This window comes from Camelina sativa, chromosome 17 (genome assembly GCF_030686135.1).
Source record: "Camelina sativa cultivar CO46 ecotype springtype chromosome 17, ASM3068613v1".
Taxonomy (NCBI): Eukaryota; Viridiplantae; Streptophyta; class Magnoliopsida; order Brassicales; family Brassicaceae; genus Camelina; species Camelina sativa.
The window spans coordinates 38,868,274-38,890,107 of NC_141896.1; the positions used below are offsets into that span (position 1 = coordinate 38,868,274).

At 37.6% G+C, this 21,834-nt stretch overlaps 2 protein-coding genes and 3 pseudogenes across 2 annotated transcripts; all 5 read left to right on the forward strand.

The window, feature by feature from the left end:
• Positions 1-6: 6 nt before the first annotated feature.
• Positions 7-1,604, forward strand: LOC104758706 (mitochondrial ATP-independent inner membrane protease subunit 1a-like). The gene is made up of 4 exons (XM_010481622.3): positions 7-242; positions 348-572; positions 1,154-1,264; positions 1,362-1,604. The coding sequence occupies exons 1-4, from the start codon at positions 108-110 to the stop codon at positions 1,395-1,397; spliced, it is 507 nt and encodes a 168-aa protein (XP_010479924.1). The 5' UTR covers positions 7-107; the 3' UTR covers positions 1,398-1,604.
• A 2,306-nt stretch (positions 1,605-3,910) lies between these two features.
• LOC147924890 (putative F-box protein At1g53550) lies at positions 3,911-9,708 on the forward strand. The gene is made up of 2 exons (XM_087494288.1): positions 3,911-4,464; positions 9,048-9,708. The coding sequence occupies exons 1-2, from the start codon at positions 3,911-3,913 to the stop codon at positions 9,706-9,708; spliced, it is 1,215 nt and encodes a 404-aa protein (XP_087350414.1).
• A 3,749-nt stretch (positions 9,709-13,457) lies between these two features.
• On the forward strand, positions 13,458-17,195 carry LOC147924891 (putative F-box protein At1g53550; annotated as a pseudogene).
• On the forward strand, positions 17,094-18,399 carry LOC104760016 (putative F-box protein At1g53550 pseudogene; annotated as a pseudogene).
• A 389-nt stretch (positions 18,400-18,788) lies between these two features.
• On the forward strand, positions 18,789-20,078 carry LOC104760017 (putative F-box protein At1g53815 pseudogene; annotated as a pseudogene).
• The last annotated feature ends 1,756 nt before the right edge of the window (positions 20,079-21,834 follow it).

The window sequence follows — 21,834 nt, forward strand, 5'->3', positions numbered from 1 at the left end:
TGTGGGATAACTAACTGCATGTCGTTTTAAGTGTTTAGGTTCCCTCGTTCTTCGTCTTCAGCCTTTTTCAGACGAGATTAGCTTCTCCGAGAGAGAGAGAGAGAGAGATGAGAACGAGAGTGCTGAGTTTTCTGAATCAATGGCGTGGAACAGCGAAGGAAGCGTTCGAGAATGTATCAATCGTAGCCAAGTTTCTCTGCTTGCTTCATGTCACGGATCGTTACATAATCTCCTCAACTCACGTCTGTAATTGTTTGTAACTCAAGCGAAATTGAATTTGTTTATCTCTTTTTGTATTCTTCACAAAATCTAAATTTTTTTTTTTTGGTTTGATTTGGGGGTTTTAGGTTCAAGGTCCAAGTATGCTTCCGACGCTTAATCTCACCGGCGATGTAATTTTGGCGGAACATTTATCACATCGGTTTGGTAAGATTGGGCTTGGTGATGTTGTGTTGGTTCGATCTCCGAGAGATCCAAACAGGATGGTGACGAAGCGAGTCTTGGGTTTAGAAGGCGATAGACTCACTTTCTCTGCTGACCCATTGGTTGGTGATAGCTCAGTCAGCGTTGTGGTATGCTCATTGAGCCATCTCTCGATTTTAAAAATTCAATCTTTTTTTTGTTGCATTTGGTTAAACTATTTGATTTAATTTTTGCAAAAGAAATCTAGGGTTTAGGGTTTATCTGCGTATGATGGTCTAAAAGGTGAAGAATTGCTTGAAACTGGATTAAAGTCGAGAGTAATTATAGCTTTTAGGGTGTAAGAGTTTATGGAATGTGAAAAATTTATAGGGTTTCTAGGTTATCTATGTGATGATGATACGGGATGGTTTAGAAGGTGAGACATTGCTAGTTACTGGCTTCGATCTAAAGCTGAACTCAGAGTAGTGATAGCATTAAGAGTTTACGGTGAAAAGAAGATGGAATTTGCAAATTTATAGGGTTTTAGGGTTTATGTGTGTATGATTGATGATTTGGAATGGTCTAGACTCTAGAATGTAAATCATTTGCTGGTGACTGGTTTCGATTAAAGTCAGATTCGTTATAGCATTTAGGCTCTCTGCTGTTGTATTATACCTCTGCACTGCACTACGGACCAATCTTGGTTTCTTACAGCACCAAAGCTTGTCTGATTAAGGGTCTTGTGTAATAGATTCCAAAAGGTCATGTTTGGATTCAGGGAGATAACTTGTATGCTTCAACTGATTCACGCCATTTTGGACCTATACCTTACAGTCTCATCGAAGGCAAAGCTCTTCTGCGGGTAAATCCTTCTAATCTCAAAATTTCTAGCTATGAAGTTATTATGAATGAAACTGTGACAATAATATTTTCAGTAACCTATGTGTTTGCTTCTCTAGGTCTGGCCACCGGAATACTTTGGGTCATTGAGATGACAATCATATACATAGACATTGAGACATTGAGGTTGTCTCCATGCGGTATCGGTTTCTTCCGCAGAATGACGCATCAAGGAAGGATTACCCGAGCGGTTTTATTGTTTCTTAGATACATATCTATTTTCTCTCTGTATTTGATCTTTACTTACATTGAAAACGATGATCCGGAGATAATACAGTGACTAACAAGTGTTTTGAGAGATAGCTTAAAGAGCTGAGATTGTACCTAGCTAGCTACTATTACATTGGAGGGAGCCATTTCAGTGAAAGGAGCAGCCACTGTACTTAACTTAAGACAGAGGTCGAGTGTAGAGCTTGTTCTGATATTTACAAGTTGATGCTACGGATTTAGCATTTAAGTGAACTCTCAAGATAAAAGTGTTAAGTAAAGAGAAAATTTATTGAAGTGTTTAAAGAACTACTAATTACATACATATACCGACATTCTACCTATCTATTTCTTCTCCAGTGCAAACTATACACTCTGCATAATTTCAGACTATACACTTCACTTGTTTCACTCCTCTCTTCAACACATCTCGGCTTAAATAATTACTCCATTGTTCCTTATCTGCACAAATCGCCCCTATTAAAAATGTGTATTTTGAATTTAATTGGACATGCTCTAATCAGACCGAACCGGTCTTGCTTTTAAACTAATCTTTATTTATAGCTGATTAGGACTAAATAGAAAATTTAAAAGTATAGGTAATCTTTGGAAAATTTCCAAAGTTATTGACCCTTTCAGAGAATACAAAGATAGGTTAAAAAATAGGTTTAAGGGTAAAGTAGACAATTCGAAGCACTGAAGGTATTCTTCTTCTTCTTCTTGGCGCTTATAAATAAACATCGCCGCAATTAGGGTTAAAATCCAAAGTGCCTTTGAGAGATCAGAGCAGCGAGATTTACAATGCTGTTTTTGTTCCGTTGCAGGCATAAATCAAAACCCAATGATCTTTTCTTTATCTCCTCTTGCAATTAATCTTTCATAATCGCAAATCGGAAGAAAAGATCTCACATTTCGTTGATCAGAGGAACCAAATCTTTTTTTTTCTTTATCGTTTGTTTTTTTTTTATCTTGTTTCTGTTGTTTCTCTCTGTCTATTGTTTTGTTTTACATGTTTTATTTATGTCATGTCTGAAACCAGAGCTTCTGCCCTACATTTTGTTGAGGGTTTTTGTTTAGTAGCTAGCAATCGATGCCACTATGATAGAAAAGACTGTTTTTTTATTAATATTATCCGGAGGTTTTGGTGTCTCGTTGGTTAAATTGTATTATGTGAATCTCATTGGTAAAATTTGTATATGCTCGCTTGGTTTTACTTGGTACATGTCTGAAACATATCTTGCTCGATAATTAAATGCCAAGTCTTGCTTTCTTCACTACTTAAGCGCTTCTGGTGTCATTTCAAATTTATTTACTCCATCCTATCAGGCACATCATTATCATCTGTCAAGATCGAGAGTTATTTGTATGTGGGATTTGATATTAGTGACCCCATAAGCTCGTTCCATTGAAAAGAGATTTGAGAAAAGAAAACAAAATGAGACAAAAGGTTCATGGAATGTAATATGATGAAGTTCCCCTTGTTGGGATTGATTCATTAACGTGGCTATATGAAAGTCAAAATGGTTACATAAAATCCAGAATTCAAGTAAGGTATATTCACAGTACAGAACAGAACATGTATTCTGGCCGATTCAGATCCAAACAATCTTGATTGACACAAGTCTTGTTAGCTAGGTATTTTAATTACTTCACTCTGCCACTGGGACTCGGTCGGAAGAATCTACTGCTGCCTTCTCTACCCACCTTTTGTGAGAATGCAGTAGAGTCATTACATAAGATTTTATTGGGGATTTACAATTTTGAGATAACCGTAAGATGAATCTTTGGATGATGAACTCGTGTGAGAAAATAAGATGAAGTTGCTTATAATTTCTATATTCCTTTATTGAATTTGTATTTTATTTTATTTTTATTGATCCTTTGAAATATAAGGCACAAATCTATATAGTAAAATATGATTGGTTGGGTGACTTGTGTGATTTAGGGGGGTGTATTGGAACTATGATTTTGGAGAATTTGGTGAGATTTTGAAAATTTAGAATTTTGATAGATTTTAGGGAAGTTGATATGATTTATGGTGAAATTCTTTCAAATCTCACCTAAAACCATGAGATTTGGATTTCTATATTTTTAACTAAACAAATCCTCTCAAATCCTTCAGAATCCCTAAAACTTATTAAAATCCAAATCCACAAATTGTTTTGAATAACAGTGGATTTTAAAGTAGATTTTTAAATCATCAGTTCAATAACAGTGGATTTCAGGAGACTTTTAAAAATCCATGATTGAATAACATAGGATTTGTAAATTTTAACAAATCACTTAAAATGTCAAGTTGAATACACCCCCCTAGAGTATAATAAGAATTTTAAGGATGTAAAAAAAATTAACAACCGGACAGTTTCTCCAGTTTTTTTTATCTAGGGCTTCATCCATCATGATGAGTGAACGTAAGCAGCAAGGTACCGAGAATAACCTAAGCGTAGCCGGATCCGATAAAGGATCTTCAAGTTTTGATTCGATTCCTGTTGATCTCATCATCCATATCTTGTCAAGATTATCTCTAAAGTCTATAACAAGGTGTCGTTGTGTATCAAAGCAATGGTCATCCACAATTCGCCGTCCAAATTACACCAACCTGTTCCCTATCAAGTTCCCGGCTCCGCCGCGGCTTCTTTTCGCTTTCAAAAACACACATGAGTTTTCCTTCAACTCTTCACCTCACAAGCCGAATATGAACTCATCTCTGGTAGCAACCCCTCATCATAGGATCAGTAGCACAAACTTCTTTCAATTCTGTCGCCCTATCCGCGGACTGGTCTGTCTTCATCATATCAAAAACAATTATTCAGTGGCGGTGGTTTTTAACCCCAGCACAGGAGAGTCTTTAACCTTATCCAAACTGAGAATATTGGAGGGGGTGCGACCAAAGAGGAGAAACATAGGAGAAATATATTCTTTAGGGTTTGATACAATCGATAAGCAGTTTAAGGTATTGCGTATTAGAGTAGATAAGGGTTATCTTTCATTTGTCTTTATCTTGTTTAGCTAACGTAATCTCCAAGACTCCTTGGATTACAATCTTAACAACCTGATTACCTTGTTGTATAAATATGTATTCTCCTAATGAATAGAATCATCAGTTCTCATATTCTACATGGTATCAGAACATCTGATCCTAACCTAAAATTTTTTTTTCTTCCGCCGCTTTCTTCCTTCTCTTCTTCTTCTTCTTCCTCTTGCACTCACGTTTATCTTCTTCTTCTTTGCACAACTTCTTCCTTTCTCTCATCATGTCTGAAGTATCCTCTACTTCCATTGAATCAGCCCCTGTTTTCAATGTCTCAGAACCTCAAAAGACATTGATCTCACTCAACATGAGCAATATCACCAAACTGACTCCAACCAACTTCATCACCTAGCGTCTTCAAATCCGATCTCTTCTCGAAGCACATGAGCTTCATTGCTTCATTGCCGATGAAGACAACACACCACCGGCAACAATCAACACTGCCACCGCTGCTGATCAACCTAATCCCAACTTTGCTGCCTGGAAACGCCAGGACAAACTTCTGTTCAGTGCTCTGCTCGGATCTCTTTCACTTCCTGTTCAAGCAATTGTTGCTCGTGCCACCACATCCTCTGACATCTGGAAGACTCTCACCAACACTTATGGGAAACCATCTCGTTCTCATGTACGCCAAATCAAGGATCAACTCAAGGAATCTCACAAGGGAACCAAGACCGTGAGTGACTACATGCGCGGCATCATCGACAAGTCCGATCGTCTTGCGCTGCTTGGTGACCCTTTACCTCATGAAGATTTGCTTGATTACATCACCAATGGTCTTGGTGACGACTACAGAGCCATTGTTGAAATGGTTCAAGGTCGAGACACACCCATCGCCATTGATGAGCTGCATGAGAAGCTTCTCAACAGAGAGAATACTCTCAAAGCTGCAAGGCAAGGTGATTTCTCGATTCCTGCAACCGCTAATACGACACAATTTTCTCGTGGAGGTTCATCTTCTCGTGGTGGTTACAACCCGTCCCGTGGTGGTTATCAACCATCGCGACCCTATCTTGGAAAGTGTCAGATATGTGGAGTTCAAGGCCATGGTGCTAAGCGATGTCCACAATATCATTCTCCATCACCGCAACAACCTTACCCTGCACCACAGTTCGATCAGTACCGCGGGCCTGCTCCTTCTTCTTCCTGGTCTCCGCGTGCCCCTCATCTGCCTCTCCCTTCACCACAATGGCGACCACAGGCACATCACACCACAAGGAGCTCACACCCTGACTTGACACCTTGGTTGCTTGATAGTGCCGCATCTCATCATATTGCCAGTGACTTCAACAATCTGTCACTACAAACACCTTATACTGGCAATGACTCGGTCATGATTGGTAATGGCACAGGGCTTCTCGTTACTCACACTGGTTCTGTCTCGTTTCCCTCTCACTCGAAACCACTTCATTTGCAGAATGTTTTATGTGTACCTGAAATGCAGCGAAATCTCATTTCAGTTAACAAATTATGCAAAACCAATAATGTCATGGTTCAACTTTGTCCATATGATTTTCAGGTGAGGGACCTACACACGGGGATAACACTTCTCAAAGGCAAGGCCAATGAGGGGGTGTATGAGTGGCCTCTTTCTGCTTCCAAACTTTTTGCTTCAGCTTTCTCAACAATAAAGTCGTCTCCTTCGGACTGGCATTCTCGTTTAGGACACCCAAACAACCAAACACTTTGCCTTATGTTAGCTAAATTTTCATTACCAAGTTCTTCTTCTGTTTCTACTTCATTGTTTTGCAATTCATGTTCTATCAATAAAAGTCACAAGCTTCCGTTTTCAACCTCTTCTCTCACTTCCAGTCGTCCATTAGAGGTTCTCTTCTCGGACGTCTGGACATCCCCTGTTATGTCTATTGATGGATACAAGTATTATGTCATCTTTGTCGATCACTACACTTGCTATACTTGGCTCTATCCCCTCAAAACAAAATCTCAACTTGCTCAAATATTTCCTGTTTTTAAATCACTAGTCGAAAACCGATTCAACACTAAAATCACTACACTCTTCTCTGATAATGGTGGCGAGTACCTTGGACTCCGACAGTTCCTTGCAAGTCATGGCATCTCACATCTCACAAGTCCCCCACACACACCTGAACACAACGGAATGGCAGAGCGGAAGCACTGTCACATAGTGGAAACGGGTCTTTCTCTCCTTACTCACGCTCAAATACCAAATATCTATTGGACTTACTCTTTTGCTGCGGCTGTCTACTTGATCAACCGTCTCATCACTTCAAATTTGGCGGCTGAATGTCCTTATCAGATGTTGTTCCAAGAAGTTCCAAACTATCACAAGCTACGCTCGTTTGGATGTCTCTGCTACCCGTGGCTCAAGCCGTATGGTCAACATAAGTTCACGCCAAAGTCCAAGCCGTGTGTGTTCATGGGGTACTCTCTCACTCAAAGTGGTTATATTTGCCTTGATTTCGAGACATCACGTGTATATATCTCTCGCCATGTGTTTTTTGTTGAATCGGTATTTCCTTTCCCTCGTCTCTCAGCTCAAACACCACCTCCTTCTCCAAACACTACTTCCTCTGATTATGCTTCCGCATCCCTTGTTCCAATCTTTCCGCAAACACCTATCTTGGCCACTCTCCCGTGTCCTGTTCCTTCGCCTGCAGTCGACGTCTCTGAACCATCTCATGACTTGGAATCTGCAGTCTCCCCTGCTACGGTTGTTGCCCCAGCTACAACGGAGTCTACATTCCCACCACCTCTTCAGACAAATGTTCACTCCATGACAACTCGCTCTAAGAACAACATCAAGAAACCAAATACGAAGTATGGACTTCACACTGTCTTGACCGAGGTGGAACCTGAGACGTTCACAAAAGCCTTTAAAGATGATAAATGGAGGGATTCGATGGGCACATAATATAATGCCTTCATTCGAAACAACACCTTTGATCTTGTTGATCGTTTTCTTGCTACTAACATCGTTGGTAACAAATGGGTTTACAGGATCAAACGAAATCCGGATGGCTCGGTCGCGAAGTACAAGTCTCGCCTTGTCGCCAAAGGCTTTCATCAACGGCCTGGTGTTGATTTATATGACACATTTAGCCCAGTTATCAAGCATGCTATGATTTGTCTAGTTCTTGGTACTGCGGTTGCGTCAGATTGGCCTCTTCAACAACTTGATGTCAATAATGCCTTCCTGCAGGGTCCGCTTGAAGAAGAGGTTTATATGCTCCATCCACCAGGCTTCATAGATAAGGACAAGCCAAATCACGTGTGTCGACTCAATAAGGCTGTCTATGGGCTAAAGCAGGCGCCTCGTGCCTGGTACACTGCCCTTAAAGACTTTCTTGTGAGTATCGGTTTCAAGAAGTCACTTGCAGATGAATCTCTGTTTGTTCAACACTCTGGCAATTCCTTTGTCTACATGCTCATTTATGTTGATGATATCATCATCACTGGCACCTCTATGGCTGCTATCACGAGTGTCACTGATCTCCTTGCCGCTAAATTTTCGTTGAAAGACCTTGGTGAACTCTCTTACTTTCTCGGTATGGAAGCTTACCGCACCAAGGATGGGTTGCACCTCACACAAACCAAATATATCACAGACTGATGCCAAACCAGTCGCCACTCCGATGTCTTCTGGTGAAGTTCTTACTCTCTCCTCCGGTGATATACTGCCTGATTCCTCTGTTTATCGGGCAACGGTTGGCAGTCTTCAATATCTCACACTAACTCGGCCAGACATTGCCTTTGCCGTGAATCGACTCTCTCAGTATATGCATCAGCCCCAAACTCTTCATTGGGAAGCAGTAAAACGAGTGCTTCGGTATCTTGCTGGCACCGCAAACTTGGGTATTTTCTTCTCCTCCAAGTCGCCTCTCAATCTTCATGCATACTCTGATACTGACTGGGCTGGGAATCGAGATGATTACACTTCAACGGGTGCCTACATTGCTTATTTGGGTCATCAGCCTGTCTCGTGGTCCTCGAAGAAACACACTGGTGTTGCTCGCTCGTCTACTGAGGCTGAGTATCGGGCTCTCACGGCGGCAGCTGCAGAAGTCAAGTGGCTTACTTCCCTTATGGCTGAACTCGGTCTCAAGTCGGTCAATGTTCCTGTTCTTTACTGCGACAACATCGGCGCCACTTATCTCTCGGCCAACCCTGTTTTTCACTCGCGCATGAAGCACCTCGCTCTTGATTATCATTTTGTTCGGGAGCAAGTTCAAGGGAAGACGCTTTGGGTTGCTTACATTCCCTCGGCTGATCAGCTGGCGGATGCTCTAACCAAACCACTGCCTCGTACTCGCTTTCTTGATCTTTCTACCAAGATTGGTCTCTGTTACCGACGTCCATCTTGAGGGGGTGTATTAGAGTAGATAAGGGTTATCTTTCATTTGTCTTTATCTTGTTTAGCTAACGTAATCTCCAAGACTCCTTGGATTACAATCTTAACAACCTGATTACCTTGTTGTATAAATATGTATTCTCCTAATGAATAGAATCATCAGTTCTCATATTCTACGTTGCGTATTATCTGGTTGTGTAATGGCTCAGACAAGTGGTCGTCCAGTACTGAGTATCAAGTTCTCACAATAGGGACTGAAAATAGATCTCTCATATGGAGAAATATCCAATGCAGCACAATTCAGTGTCCTCTAAGCGTTAGTGGGATATGCATCAACGGTGTTTTGTATTATCCAGCAAATATCAATAACAAAAAACATATGATTGTTTGCTTTGATGTTAGGTTTGAGAATTTCAGTTTTACTGACATTGATCAAGAAGACTTGGTAACAAGCATCTCAGATCCTTACACTATTAGCATGATCGATTACAAAGGTAAATTAGGTGTTTGTAATTGTACTATTTACGATAATCTTCTTGTTAAGTTGTGGGTTTTGGAGGATGCCGAGGAACATAAATGGTCAAAGCATATCTACCAAACACAAATGCCCCGTGCAGCGAGCTCTATAAGCCTTGCAGGAATGGTTTCTAGTGGCGAGATTGTGTTGTACCCGTGCTATGGACCAAGCAATGTACAAGAGCCTTTCTTCATTTATTACTACAATCTCGAGAGCGGAATTATCACAAGAGTGAGACTTGAAGTTCCAATATTCAAAGAGTTTTCCTATAGTAGATTTTTCATATTTTCAGATTTTGAGGAGGATCTGACGCCTATCTAAAGTGTTAACTTCTCCCAAAGATCCAGACATAACTAATCACATGATCTATATCTTTGTCTTTTGTGTTTTTTTTTTTTTTTTACCTTATACGTCTTTTTTTTTTTTTTATGTTACAGAAACACAGTTTTTAAAGTTTGTTTCTTGAATTCATTGAACCAAAAAAGTTGTCAGCTTATTACAGTGTCTTTTAGTTATATTTGGTAGCATTCTCGATCTTAGTTGATTATGGCTTAACGATTCTCAAAGCACCAATGGATGCCACTATGCAAAACTCGTAGGCTTAGGAGTTAGGACTAATTAATGTAGTGTTTGTGTTTGACTGTTTCCTGATCTAGTCAAAACTCAAAATTATCATTCGTAGAACCATGAAGTGCTGGAGTACAAACAACATGTCCTTTTTTTCACATGATGTTGTAAAATTAGCATGGAGACGCCTTAAAAACTCCAAGAAGAAGCGAAGTACAATATACGTGTTTAATATGTTAATCTGGCTATTAGATTTGAATCCGCATTAGAGCACACATTGAAATTATTTTTATTAATTTATATTATAATTTTAGAATAAAATATAATTTATATGATAGTTTTTAAAAGTTTTTTTTGATAAAACATTATGCAATAAAATCATATGTTAAATATGATGGTTTGAAAAACAACCTATTTTGTAAGTTTTGTATTGTTAATTTTGTAATCTTATTATATAAAGTTGGGTTTTGAAAGTTAGCCATTAACAAGATTTTGACATGTGTCAAATTATCAATCTCAGATTTTGACATCTGTAAAAGTTAACATTTAATAGGAGAGATTTGATTGCAACAAAAATAAAATATTTGTTCTAAAGAATATTAATAATGTAAAAAAATAATTATCAAAAATTACAGAATAAATAATTAAAGGAGATTATTTATATATATATATATATATGTTCATAAAATTTGAAATTGTAATATTATTTACTTATATTTAATTTGAAGTTACTAATTCTACAAAAAAATATAGAAAAAGGGATTAAGGAAAATATACAGTTAATTTTTAACATAGATCGTCTCATATTTAAATTATTTATTCAACAACATTGCTTTCAACTTTGTTTAATTGGAAATTTTTTTTAATAGGAAGGTAAATTTTTCTTATTTTTTTAAACCAAAATTTTCTCATAACTTCTCTTTATTCAGTTGGGAATAGGTAAAATTAATATGTTGATCCAAAAAAAAGATTAATATATGCGTCTTCTTATCCTAATACTGTATTTTAAAATTTATTGTTGTATTTTTAGATTGTTTTATTTAATTTATAGTTTCACTTTGAATTATTTGGAATTTATTTATTACTGTGCGTATAATTTTCTTTAATTATGTCAAATTAAGGTTCTTCTAATTTCTCAACATTGATTGGTTGGTCATAAACCCTTCTCTCTTTTTTTGCAAACATAATTGTTACCACTATTCATTCAATCCCAAAGGGAAGTAACGAGTAGAAGCTCATCAACCTAATGGATGGATAAAATAGGCTAATCAGACACAAGCTTACAACAAACATAGATAGATAGATTGGAAAACATAAATCGTTGTTGATAGATTCATAGGAGCTCAAAAACTATGACACCCTGGTTTGCGAAAAGGTTTAAAATAATTAATTTGGTCACATATGTCACCAAAATGCACTTATTTTTTCGGTCAAAGGTTCTGAGAGATATTCATGATGGGTGGCCTTCCTGGAAGTAATTGTCGGAATTGTGCGAGTGAGGACAAAAAATAGGAAAATATCATTTGTTAATTTGTAGGGTCAGTAAACAAGTTTTTAAAGCCTCGCAGACGTAACAAACCGGCCTTCAAATATGGGTGGGTCCATGAGCCGGAAATAGATGTAGGGCCCACTTATGATGGTGGACCCATGGACTGAGAGTAGACATAGGCTCACTAAGCAAGGTGGCGGTTGAGGCGTTACAGAGGCTACATTCATGGTGTGTCAAAGACACTTCCACAAATACATTAAAAAATTTAACATTAGTTACTATCAAAAAAATTTGTGACGTTAGAAAAAGGTTTTTACTTTCTTTGGTTGTCGGAGCAAGCCATTTTGAGATAGCAAAAAGGCGTGAACATTTTCTCTCCACACAGGAGAAGCGCATAGCCGAGGTTCTCTCTATGCTGGAGAAGGTTGGACACAAGGTTATCCCCCCAAGGGAAAAAGGTGGAGGAGGTTGGACGCAAGGTTATCTCTCCAAGGGAGGAAGGCGGAGTCAAGGTTCTTTCCATGGTGGAGGAGGTTAGATGCAAGGTTTTCTCCATAAGGGATGAGGGCGGAGCTGAGGTTTTCTCTATGGTAGTCATAGATATTGTGATGATACATCATTGATTAGAATATTATGTAATATATAAACACATTAAGCCAACTATTGTACATTCACATCTGCATAGTTACTATCACGAATACGGGAAATTTAACATTAGTTTCTATCAAAAGATTTTGTGACGTTAGAAATAGGTTTTTGCTTTCATTGGTTATCGAAGCAAGCCATTTTGAGATAGCAAAAAGACGTGAACATGTTCTCTCTATATTAGAGGGGGGCAGAGCCGAGGTTCTCTCTATGGTGGAGAAGGTTAGACACAAAGTTATCTCCCCAAGGGAAGAAGGTGGAGGAGGTTAGACACAAAGTTATCTCCCCAAGGGATGAAGCCGGAGCCAAGGTTCTTTCCATGGTGGAGGAGGTTGGACGCAAGATTCTCTCTATAAGGGATGAGGGCCGATCCAAGGTTTTTTCCATGGTGGTCATACATTATTGTGGTGATACATCATTGATTAGTATATTATGTAATATATTTTTTATTTAAAATATTTTTTGATCCAACAGTTTTAGTAATTAAAAAACTATATTTGTAACAGAGAGTATATTTAGAAGTAAAAAAAATACACTTTTAATAGTAACATACATAAAAGATTTGTAAATGGATATAAATCAGTATATTATAACAAAAAAAAAATTTATAAATAACATACAACAAATTTTAATATATTTTTATAAATTTAATTTAATTTATAAAACTTTAAACCCGCACATCGGACGGGTCTTCATCTAGTATATATATGAGAAATGAAGTTTGTTGTTTGTTTTTATTTTAATTTTTGAACATGATTGGTGAAAGTTTTTTAATATGACATGTGCTTAGTTAAGATTTTATTTTCAACTGCACAATAAGATATTGGAAATCACGATTAAATGTAATAAATTGCCATTTTTTACGTCTATGTATATTTTTATGTCTAATAGTATATATTTTGTAACAATACATGAAATACTAAAGATATTATTTTAGAAATTGTATAATTAATAGAATATTTTATTTAACAGGATTCTTAGAGATATTCTTAAATATATTCATATAGCCATGTATTGACTAATTAATCTATAATATTTTCTTTTGTAACCAATTTATATTTATTGTATAACCTATTTTGTAATCAACTTATAAAAATTATATAGTCTACAAAAAATGTCGTGTACTTCCGTTTTATTATATAGGAGATTCAAAAAGATAAAAGAATTCATGTATTTTTTTTTTTATAAAAAACAAGAGGAGTGATTGGGCCAGCAATAAGTGAGTAGGTATTTGAGACCTAATAAAGCCCAACTTATGGAGCATGAGATAGAGGACTCTAGTAGGATTCAGTTTCCTAATTCCCTGTTTTTCAGAATATACGATCCCATCCCATGATCACAGATCCAAAATCTAGGGTTATAATTCATCATGAAAAAACTTAAGCAGCAAGTCTCCAAGGATAACCTAATCACAGAATACGAATATAGGTTAAAAAAAAAAAATAGGCCGAAGGGTAGAATAGATAATTCAAAACACTGAAGGTCTTCTTCTTCTTGCGCTTATATTATAAACATCGCCGCCATTAGGGTTAAATATAAAGTGCTTACCAAAAAAAAAGGGTTAAATACAAAGTGACTTTGAGGCATAATAAAACCCAATGATCTTTTCTCGATCCCCTCTTGCAAGTAATCTTCATTATTGCAAATCGGATGAGAAGATCTCACGTTTCGTTGATCAAGAACCAAACCTTATTTTTATTGTTTGTTTTTTCTTATTTATGTTATTGTGTGTTACGGCCGATCCAAATGGGTTCTTGCATCATATGCTAGTTCCCAATTTCACCCGGCCAAAATTTAAATTCGATGTAATGGAGCAGTCTCTATCTCTCGATCGATGATTTTTTACATGTTTCTTTTGGTCATGTCTGAAATCATAGATTCTGCCCTATATTTTGTTCGTTGTTTACGAATTTTCTTTTATCTTAGAAGTAGAGACCAGAGATCTTGTTCCAAAATATATATAACCTAACTATATTGGGTTGTTTTTTGGTAGTGCAAGCCTTCTGTGTTATGGATATTTCAGTGGTAATAATATTATTCTAGATGACAAAAGGAGTTAGAATATTTGGACTACGTAGCATCTTGCTTGTTTGACATTGGTGATTGATTCCTTAACCGGTCAAATTTTCAAAAATTGTATTTGGTAATCAATGAAACTGTTTTACAAACATGTTGTGAGATTATCATGAAGACGACTTATTTTGATTTAACTTTTCGATGTAAGAATTACTAATAGGTTTGTCTCTTAACTAATCCCCATATCACAGGAGAGTCTTTAACCTTTACCCAAACTGAGTGAGAGTGGAGGGGATGCAGTCAGAGAGAATAAACCGAGGAGAAAGATGTTCTTTTGGGTTTGATCAAATCGACAACCAACCTTAATATATACGCCAATACCTTAAACTGTTTGTGGGTTGAATCAAACCCAAAAGAACATCTTTCTCCTCATCATATCCACCATTGATTGTTTGCTTTGAGTTAAGGTATTGTGTATTACTTACTTGGATAGTGGGATTGTGATATGCATATATCAATGGTGTTTGGTATTATCCAGCAAAGATCAATCACAAAAAACATATGATTGTTTGCTTTCATGTTAGGCTTTACTGGCATTGATCAATAAGACATGGCAACAACGATATCACAGCCTTTCACTTTTAGTCTGATCGATAACAAGGGGTAAGGTAGGTGCTTGTTATTGTAATATTTATTACTGTAATAATAATTCTTTTTGTTAAGTTGTGAGTTTTAGAGGATGCCAAGGAACATAAATGGTCAATATACATCATTGGTTGAATTATGAAATGGAATACAAATTAGATACTGTTTTTTTCTTTAACGATTGTTTGTGATATGCTAGTTCCCAATTTCACCCGGCCAAGATTTATATCCAATGTAGCTCCGCACTCTCTCAATATGTTTACATATCGTCATGTCTAAGATCAGTGATTCTGCCCTATACTTTGTTGTCTTTTATGGATTTTCTGATCTTAGAACAGAGTTGTTAATACTGTTGACCAAAAAAAAACAGAGTTGTTAATACGAAATATGTAACAAAACTAGGTTGGCTCTTTGGTAATGGATGCTTGATTTGTTGTGCAAGCCTATGTCAATGCTAATGTTCTAATAAGATTACAAGATTTGGACTCCGTACGTAGCATTCTGCTTATTTAACATTGGTGATTGATTTCCTCCTGATCCGATCAATGCTCAATCATGTTGTCATATTGTTATACAAACATGTTGTCAAAATTCATACCAAGAAAACAAAAAACAATTTGGTGAAACATTAAATCGATTTAGTTAATTTAAAACACTATTCGATGGAAGTATTACTAAAAGGATCGTTTTCACATAAATTAACGAATTATCGAGAGAAACCGAATCGAATCCATTAAACTCAAGAACTGGGCCTAGTTCCATGTTACTGTTTTGTCGAATCCATGATCCTATATTTGCTTTTGTGTTATTTAAGGAAGCAAATCAACTATCGGACACTTTCTCCCCAAAAAAAAAAAATTAATCTAGGGTTTCATCCATCATGATGAGTAAACGTACGCGGCAAACCAGGTGCAATAAAGGGTCGTCTTCAAGCTCTACAAGAGATATAGAACGCTTTGACCCGATCCCTGTTGATATCGTTATCAATATCTTGTCAAGATTGTCTCTAAAGTTGATAGGAAAGTGTCGTTGCGTATCAAAGCTGTGGTCATCCATAATTCCCCGTTCAAATTACAACCAGCTGTTCCGAATCAAGTCCCCGGCTCCGCGGTTTCTTTTCATCTACAAAGATGAAACAGAGTTGTTATTCAATACTTCACCACAGCCTCACAATCCGACGAGTGACTTGTCTGTTGTAGCCACCTTTCGTCAGAGGAGGACTTGTGTTAAAAACTCCCCTAAATTCTGTCGCCCTGTCCGTGGACTTGTCTGTAGTCAACATTCTGAAGGGATTTGTACATTTGCGAGTGTTTTTAATCCCATGACAGGAGAGTCTTTAACCTTACCCAAATTGAGAATGGAAGGATATGGAAATCAGAGAGGAATAACGGAAGAGTAAAATATTATTTTGGGTATGATTCCAACCGGTGAACAGTTCAAGGTATTGCGTATTACCTGGTTGCATTGCGGCATACAAGAGTCGTTTGGTGAGTATCACGTTCTGACATTAGGGACTGGAAATCTTTCATGGCGAAAGATCCAGTGTTGCACACTTCATTACCCTCTAGAATGTGATGGTATATGGATCAGTGGTGTTTTGTACTATACAGCAAGGCTCAGTAACGGAAAATATACTATGGTTTGCTTTGATGTTAGGTGTGAGAAATTCAGTTTTACTAACATTGATAAAAAGCTACTATGGTTTGCTTTGATCGACTACAAGGGTAAGTTAGGTGCTTGTGATTATGATAATTACCTTAGTCTTTTTGAGTTGTGGGTTTTAGAGGATGCGGAGGAGCATACATGGTCAAAGCATATCTACCAAATGCCGCCCCCTCTTTGGGGGAATGAATGGATGAGCTCTGGTGTGCGCATTGCTGGAACGATTTCTAGTGGTGAAATTGACTATACAAGAGATACTTTCTTCATCTATTACTACAATCTCGAGAGGAACATTATCACAAGAGTAAGTCTTGAAGTTCCAGTATTAGGAAAGTTCAACTATTGTAGAGTTTATGCATTTTCAAACTTTGTAGAGGAGATGACACTTATCTTAAGTGTTTACATCTCCCAAGACCCAAACAGAAGTAATCACATGTATTATCTATCTTCAGTCTTTTTTTTTTTAGTGTTACTATCTTTAGTTACATAAACACGGAACTGGTGAGAGAGAGATTCAATTACAACAAAATTGGTGTTTCTGTAAAAAGTAAAAAGTATGGCCCGTAAAACAAATATTGGGCTTACTAATTAAATGAAAGAAAAAAGTCCACGTTTTCAAAAGACATTAAAACAACTTAGGTTTTCTATTTTGGTATCTTCAAACGCAGTGGCCGATCCGCGTTCTTCTTCGAACACAGACAGAAGCAGCGGCCGAATTCTTCTTCTTCAGACACACACAGAAGCAGATGTGGAAGAAGAAGATGGAATGAGAGAACAAAACTGAATAACCGTTCGGTTTCAGCTCGTCTAACCGAAATCCCAAAATTTATTTTGCCGATCGGTAGGTCTAAAGCACATACTCGAGCTGAGCCCCAAAACCTAGCGTGCGCTTTAATCCACCATGAATCGACGGATCCGTTATTCTTCAACCTCTGGAGAAGAAACAGATTACTTTGGTCGGATCCCTTTTGATATCTTCATCAGTAATATCTTGTCAAGATTGCCGGTGAAGTCTTTAGGTCAATGTCGTTGCGTATCGAAGCTTTGGTCGTCCCGAATTCGCTTTCCAAATTACAACCAGTTGTTCCCGATCAAGTCCACTGCTCCACCGCGGATCCTTTTCACCATCGAGTATAAAGGATACATGATCGTTAACCCCATCACAGGAGAGTCTTTAAAGTTGCCCAACCTGAGTTTGGAGGAGGGTGCTAAGTCAGAGTGGCTATTCGATAAAGCAAAATATTCTTTTGGGTATGATCCAATAGAGAAACAGTTCAAGGTATTGTGTATCACCTGGTTGCGTAGTAGTAGTTGTGGCTCACATAACTTGTCCGATGATTATCAAGTTCTCACGTTAGGGTCTGGAAATAAAAATCTCGTGTGGAGAAGAAAGATCCAACGTTGCAAAATTCATTTTTCTTTAAACGGTGATGCGATATGCATCGATGGTGTTTTGTACTATCCTGTAGAGATCTATAAGGGCAAACGTGCCATCCTTTGCTTTGATGTTAGGTCTGAGAAATTTAGTTTTGCCAAGATTGATGAAGACATGGAAGAACGGATGAGATTATTCACTTTCACTTTGATCGACTACAAGGGTAAACTAGGTGTTTGTAGTTTTGAGTTTGGCGACAATCTTCTGGAGGTGTGGGTTTTGGAGGATGACAAGAGATGTAAATGGTCAAAGCGTGTTCACAGAGTCATAAATCATCCGTGGTTGACTGTCGTACAGAATAGAGCTAATCGTGTAGGCATTGCTGGAATGACTGGTAGTTGCGAAATTCTGTTATACACAAGCTTCCCAGGACTAGATCCCTTCTTCATTTTGTACTACAACCTCGAGACCAACATTCTCACAGGGGTTAAAGTTGAAGTTCCACTAATTGAAAAGTTTCGTGGGCAGAGGATTAACGTATTTCCAAACTTTGTTGAGGATATGAAACTTATGTAAATGTTTACTTCTTCTCAAATAGTACTTGATATATCACAATTTCTGTCTTTCTTCTTCTTTTCTTGCGTGTCTTTTGGATTTATTATTTCTCTGTTTTTAGTTACAAAACATGGGTTTTCCATTTTTGTTTTCCAAATAAGAGGAAACACACAGTTGAGTTCCTGTGTTCTGCCTCTTTGGTGGCCTAATCTTCATGAAAACGAGAAGAAATATATGATCATCGAGTTATGGAATTGCTCGCTCTTAAGTAATTTTTTTGTTTGTAAATTTAAAATTGGTTAATCGTTTACAAGTGGGCCACAATGAAGGAGTGTATGGAGCCGCCAAGAAAATAATATTGGGCCTTAAGAAAACCCCTAACTTATGGAAAGTAATAAAGCAAGCCAGAGAGCCACGAAACCTAGCGTGCCCCTTAATCCATCCACCATGAATCAACGGATGTCTTCAATCTCCGGAGAAGAAACAGAATACTTTGGTCTGATTCCTGTTGATCTTGTCATTAGTAATATATTTTCGAGATTGCCGTTGGAGTCTTTAGCTCAATGTCGTTGCGTATCCAAGCTCTGGTCGTCCATAATTCGCCGTCATAACAACAACATCTTGTTCCCGATCAAGTCCCAGGCTCCACCGCGGATCCTTTTCACCATCGAATATGAAAGAGAGTTGTTCGTCTACTCTTCACCTCAGCCTCACAATCCGGATGATAACACGTCTCTTGTAGCCACCCTTCATCACAGGACACGTGGTTTAAATTTCAGTATATGTCGTCCTCCGGTTGGCGGATTGGTCTGTCGTAAACATTATCGAAAGAACCCTTGAGCAGTGGCGGTGATTTCTAACCCCATCACAGGACAGGTTTTAGCCTTGCCCAGACAGAGAATGGATGAGATTAAGTCAGTGTGGATTAAGGAACATGTAAGATATTCTAATTTTGCTTTTGGGTATGATCCAATCGACAAAGAGTTCAAGATATTGCGTATCGTTTGGTTTCGTGACTCATACACATTCTTATCCAGTGAGTATCAAGTTCTCACATTAGGGGCTGAAAATAAAAATCTCTTATGGAGAAATATCCAATGTTTCAAAATCCATTATCCTTATGGCTATCGCGATGATAATACGATATGCATCAATGGTGTTTTGTATTATCAAGCAGGGTTCCTGAAGGGTACAATCCCTTGCAGCGCCATCGCTTAGGTCTGAGACTTTTAGTTTTACTAACTTTGATCAAGACATGGAACAAGTATGGAGATCTTCCACGTTTAGATTGATCGACTACAAGGGTAAATTAGGTGCTTGTGATTATGATAGTCGCCCTCATACTTTTGAGTTGTGGGTTTTGGAGGATGCCAAGAAACATGAATGGTCAAAGCGTATCTACCAAAGGCTTCCATATCCGAATGAACTAAGTTATGGAGGCCCTGCTGGAATGATTAGTAGTTGTGAAATTGTGTTATACCCAAACTCCTCACAAGATCCTTTCTTCTTTCTGTACTACAATCTCGAGACCAACATTGTCACAAGAGTGAACATTGAAGTTCCGATTTTGCATAGTGGGTGTAGGGTTCACGCATTTCCAAATTACGTATAGGATTTGACGCTTATGTAAGTGTTTGTACTCCCTCTCAGACAGAACTTATCACATTATCTATCTTTTGTCTCTATTTTTTTTCTGTTGTGTATTTCCAAGCTATTAGTATTTCTCTGTTTCGTTTTTCTTTGTTCTTTTTTTTTCCTATCAGAAGTAGAGGAAAACACTCAATGAGCTAGTTCCTGTTCTGCCTTAAATTGGTTGACAACTTGCTCGAGGGATCTAAATTTGATAATATTTTGACTCTGAACTAACTCTGCAGAGTAAAACATAAATCCTAACTTTATTTCAATCCTCTGCCTAACCAAAAGTTTAAGTCTGAAAAGTCAATATGAGATTCATTTGTCCCCATGATAAAGATCTTTTCAAATCTTTTTTCAAGTCAAAACTGAAGGATTTTGGTAAGCCACTTGCTTAACCTCTCATTCTCCTTAATTTCTCCAGATCCATTACAAAGCATATTTATACTACTTCTACCTTTTAACCTACTTAAGCAATAATTGTTCTCTTAGTTTCACAAAACAAACCCACTCAACTAGTTGAGCCTGAATACAACATCATGGCCCATTGGTCCTTTTTCTTCTTTCTTCTTTTTTCTCCTACGACAAAACACATTCTTCTTCTTCTCTTCTTTTTCTACTTACGATTCTTCATTTACTCTTCCTTGTCTTCTTCTTCTAACTTCACTTTCTCATATCTGATTCTCTTGTGCAGGATTAATCAATGATGAGATTCCAACACTCCCTCTCTCATCTTTTGATTAATCCCCAAAATTCCCAAATTCCAATCCAGGGATTTGATCCCTTTTTCACCTTGTACTTCTCCAAAGAACCTTTTGCTCCATGAACAACTTTGTTTCACAATATTTGTTATCCTTGCTGGTAACATCACTAGCTCCCTCATCATTCCAAATTCTGTAGATCCTCTCAGTTCCTGCAAAACCATCTTTTTCTTAAATTTGTTATTCATCTCAGATTTCTCTTCTTCTTCACCAACCTTGACAGAACCATGGGGCTTCTTCCTCTGCATATACCCAGGAGCATGAATCCGACCATCAGTCTCTTCTCCAAGATAGTTCAAATCATTACACACAAGTAAATTATTTTTCTTCTTCTCCCTCATTTTCTTGTTCTTTTTAATCTCGGATTTTTCTTTGTTCTTCTTTCTAGATTTCACTAGCATGTGTTTCTTCTTAAATTTCTGCTGTCTCTCTTCCATCACAGCTGATTTTTGACACTTCTTCTTATACAGGTTCTTTTGTGCGAAGTTTATGTCTTTAATTTCCTCTTTGACGAAATCCAGCTTGCCCCATGCGTGTGAGTTCTTTATCTTCCTCTCACTCATCCTCTTGTTCTTAAGGAATTGATCTCCCTCTTGATTCTTCTTTCTAACTTTCTCTTCAATCTGTTTTCTCTTCATATCTTCTCCATTTTCTTTCGAAATCAACCGTTCCTCTTGTTTGATTCCCATGTCGATTTGTCTCTGATTTATATCAATCTCAGCTAAGACTTGAACCTCCCTTTTGTGCAGGTGCTTTCGTGCGAGATTCATGTCAATCTCTTTCTCTATGATTTTCTGCTCATCCCACCAAGATAGTTTCCTTATCTCAATCTCCCTCTTGCACTTAATACCTTCCCTCTGTCTCTCTTCAACCTCAACTGATTTCTCAGGGTCTTTTTCTTGCAGATTGTTTTGTGTAGAATTCTTATCTCCGAGCTCTCTCTCGATGCTTTTCAACTCAATCAATAAAGGTAAATTCCTTACCTCTTTCTTGCTTTCATTCTGGTTTTGCTTGATTTGGTCTGATCGTTGAATCTCTCCTCTCTGAACAGTCTTATGCAATAGGCATTTGGTTGGATCAAAGTATTGATTCTCACTCTT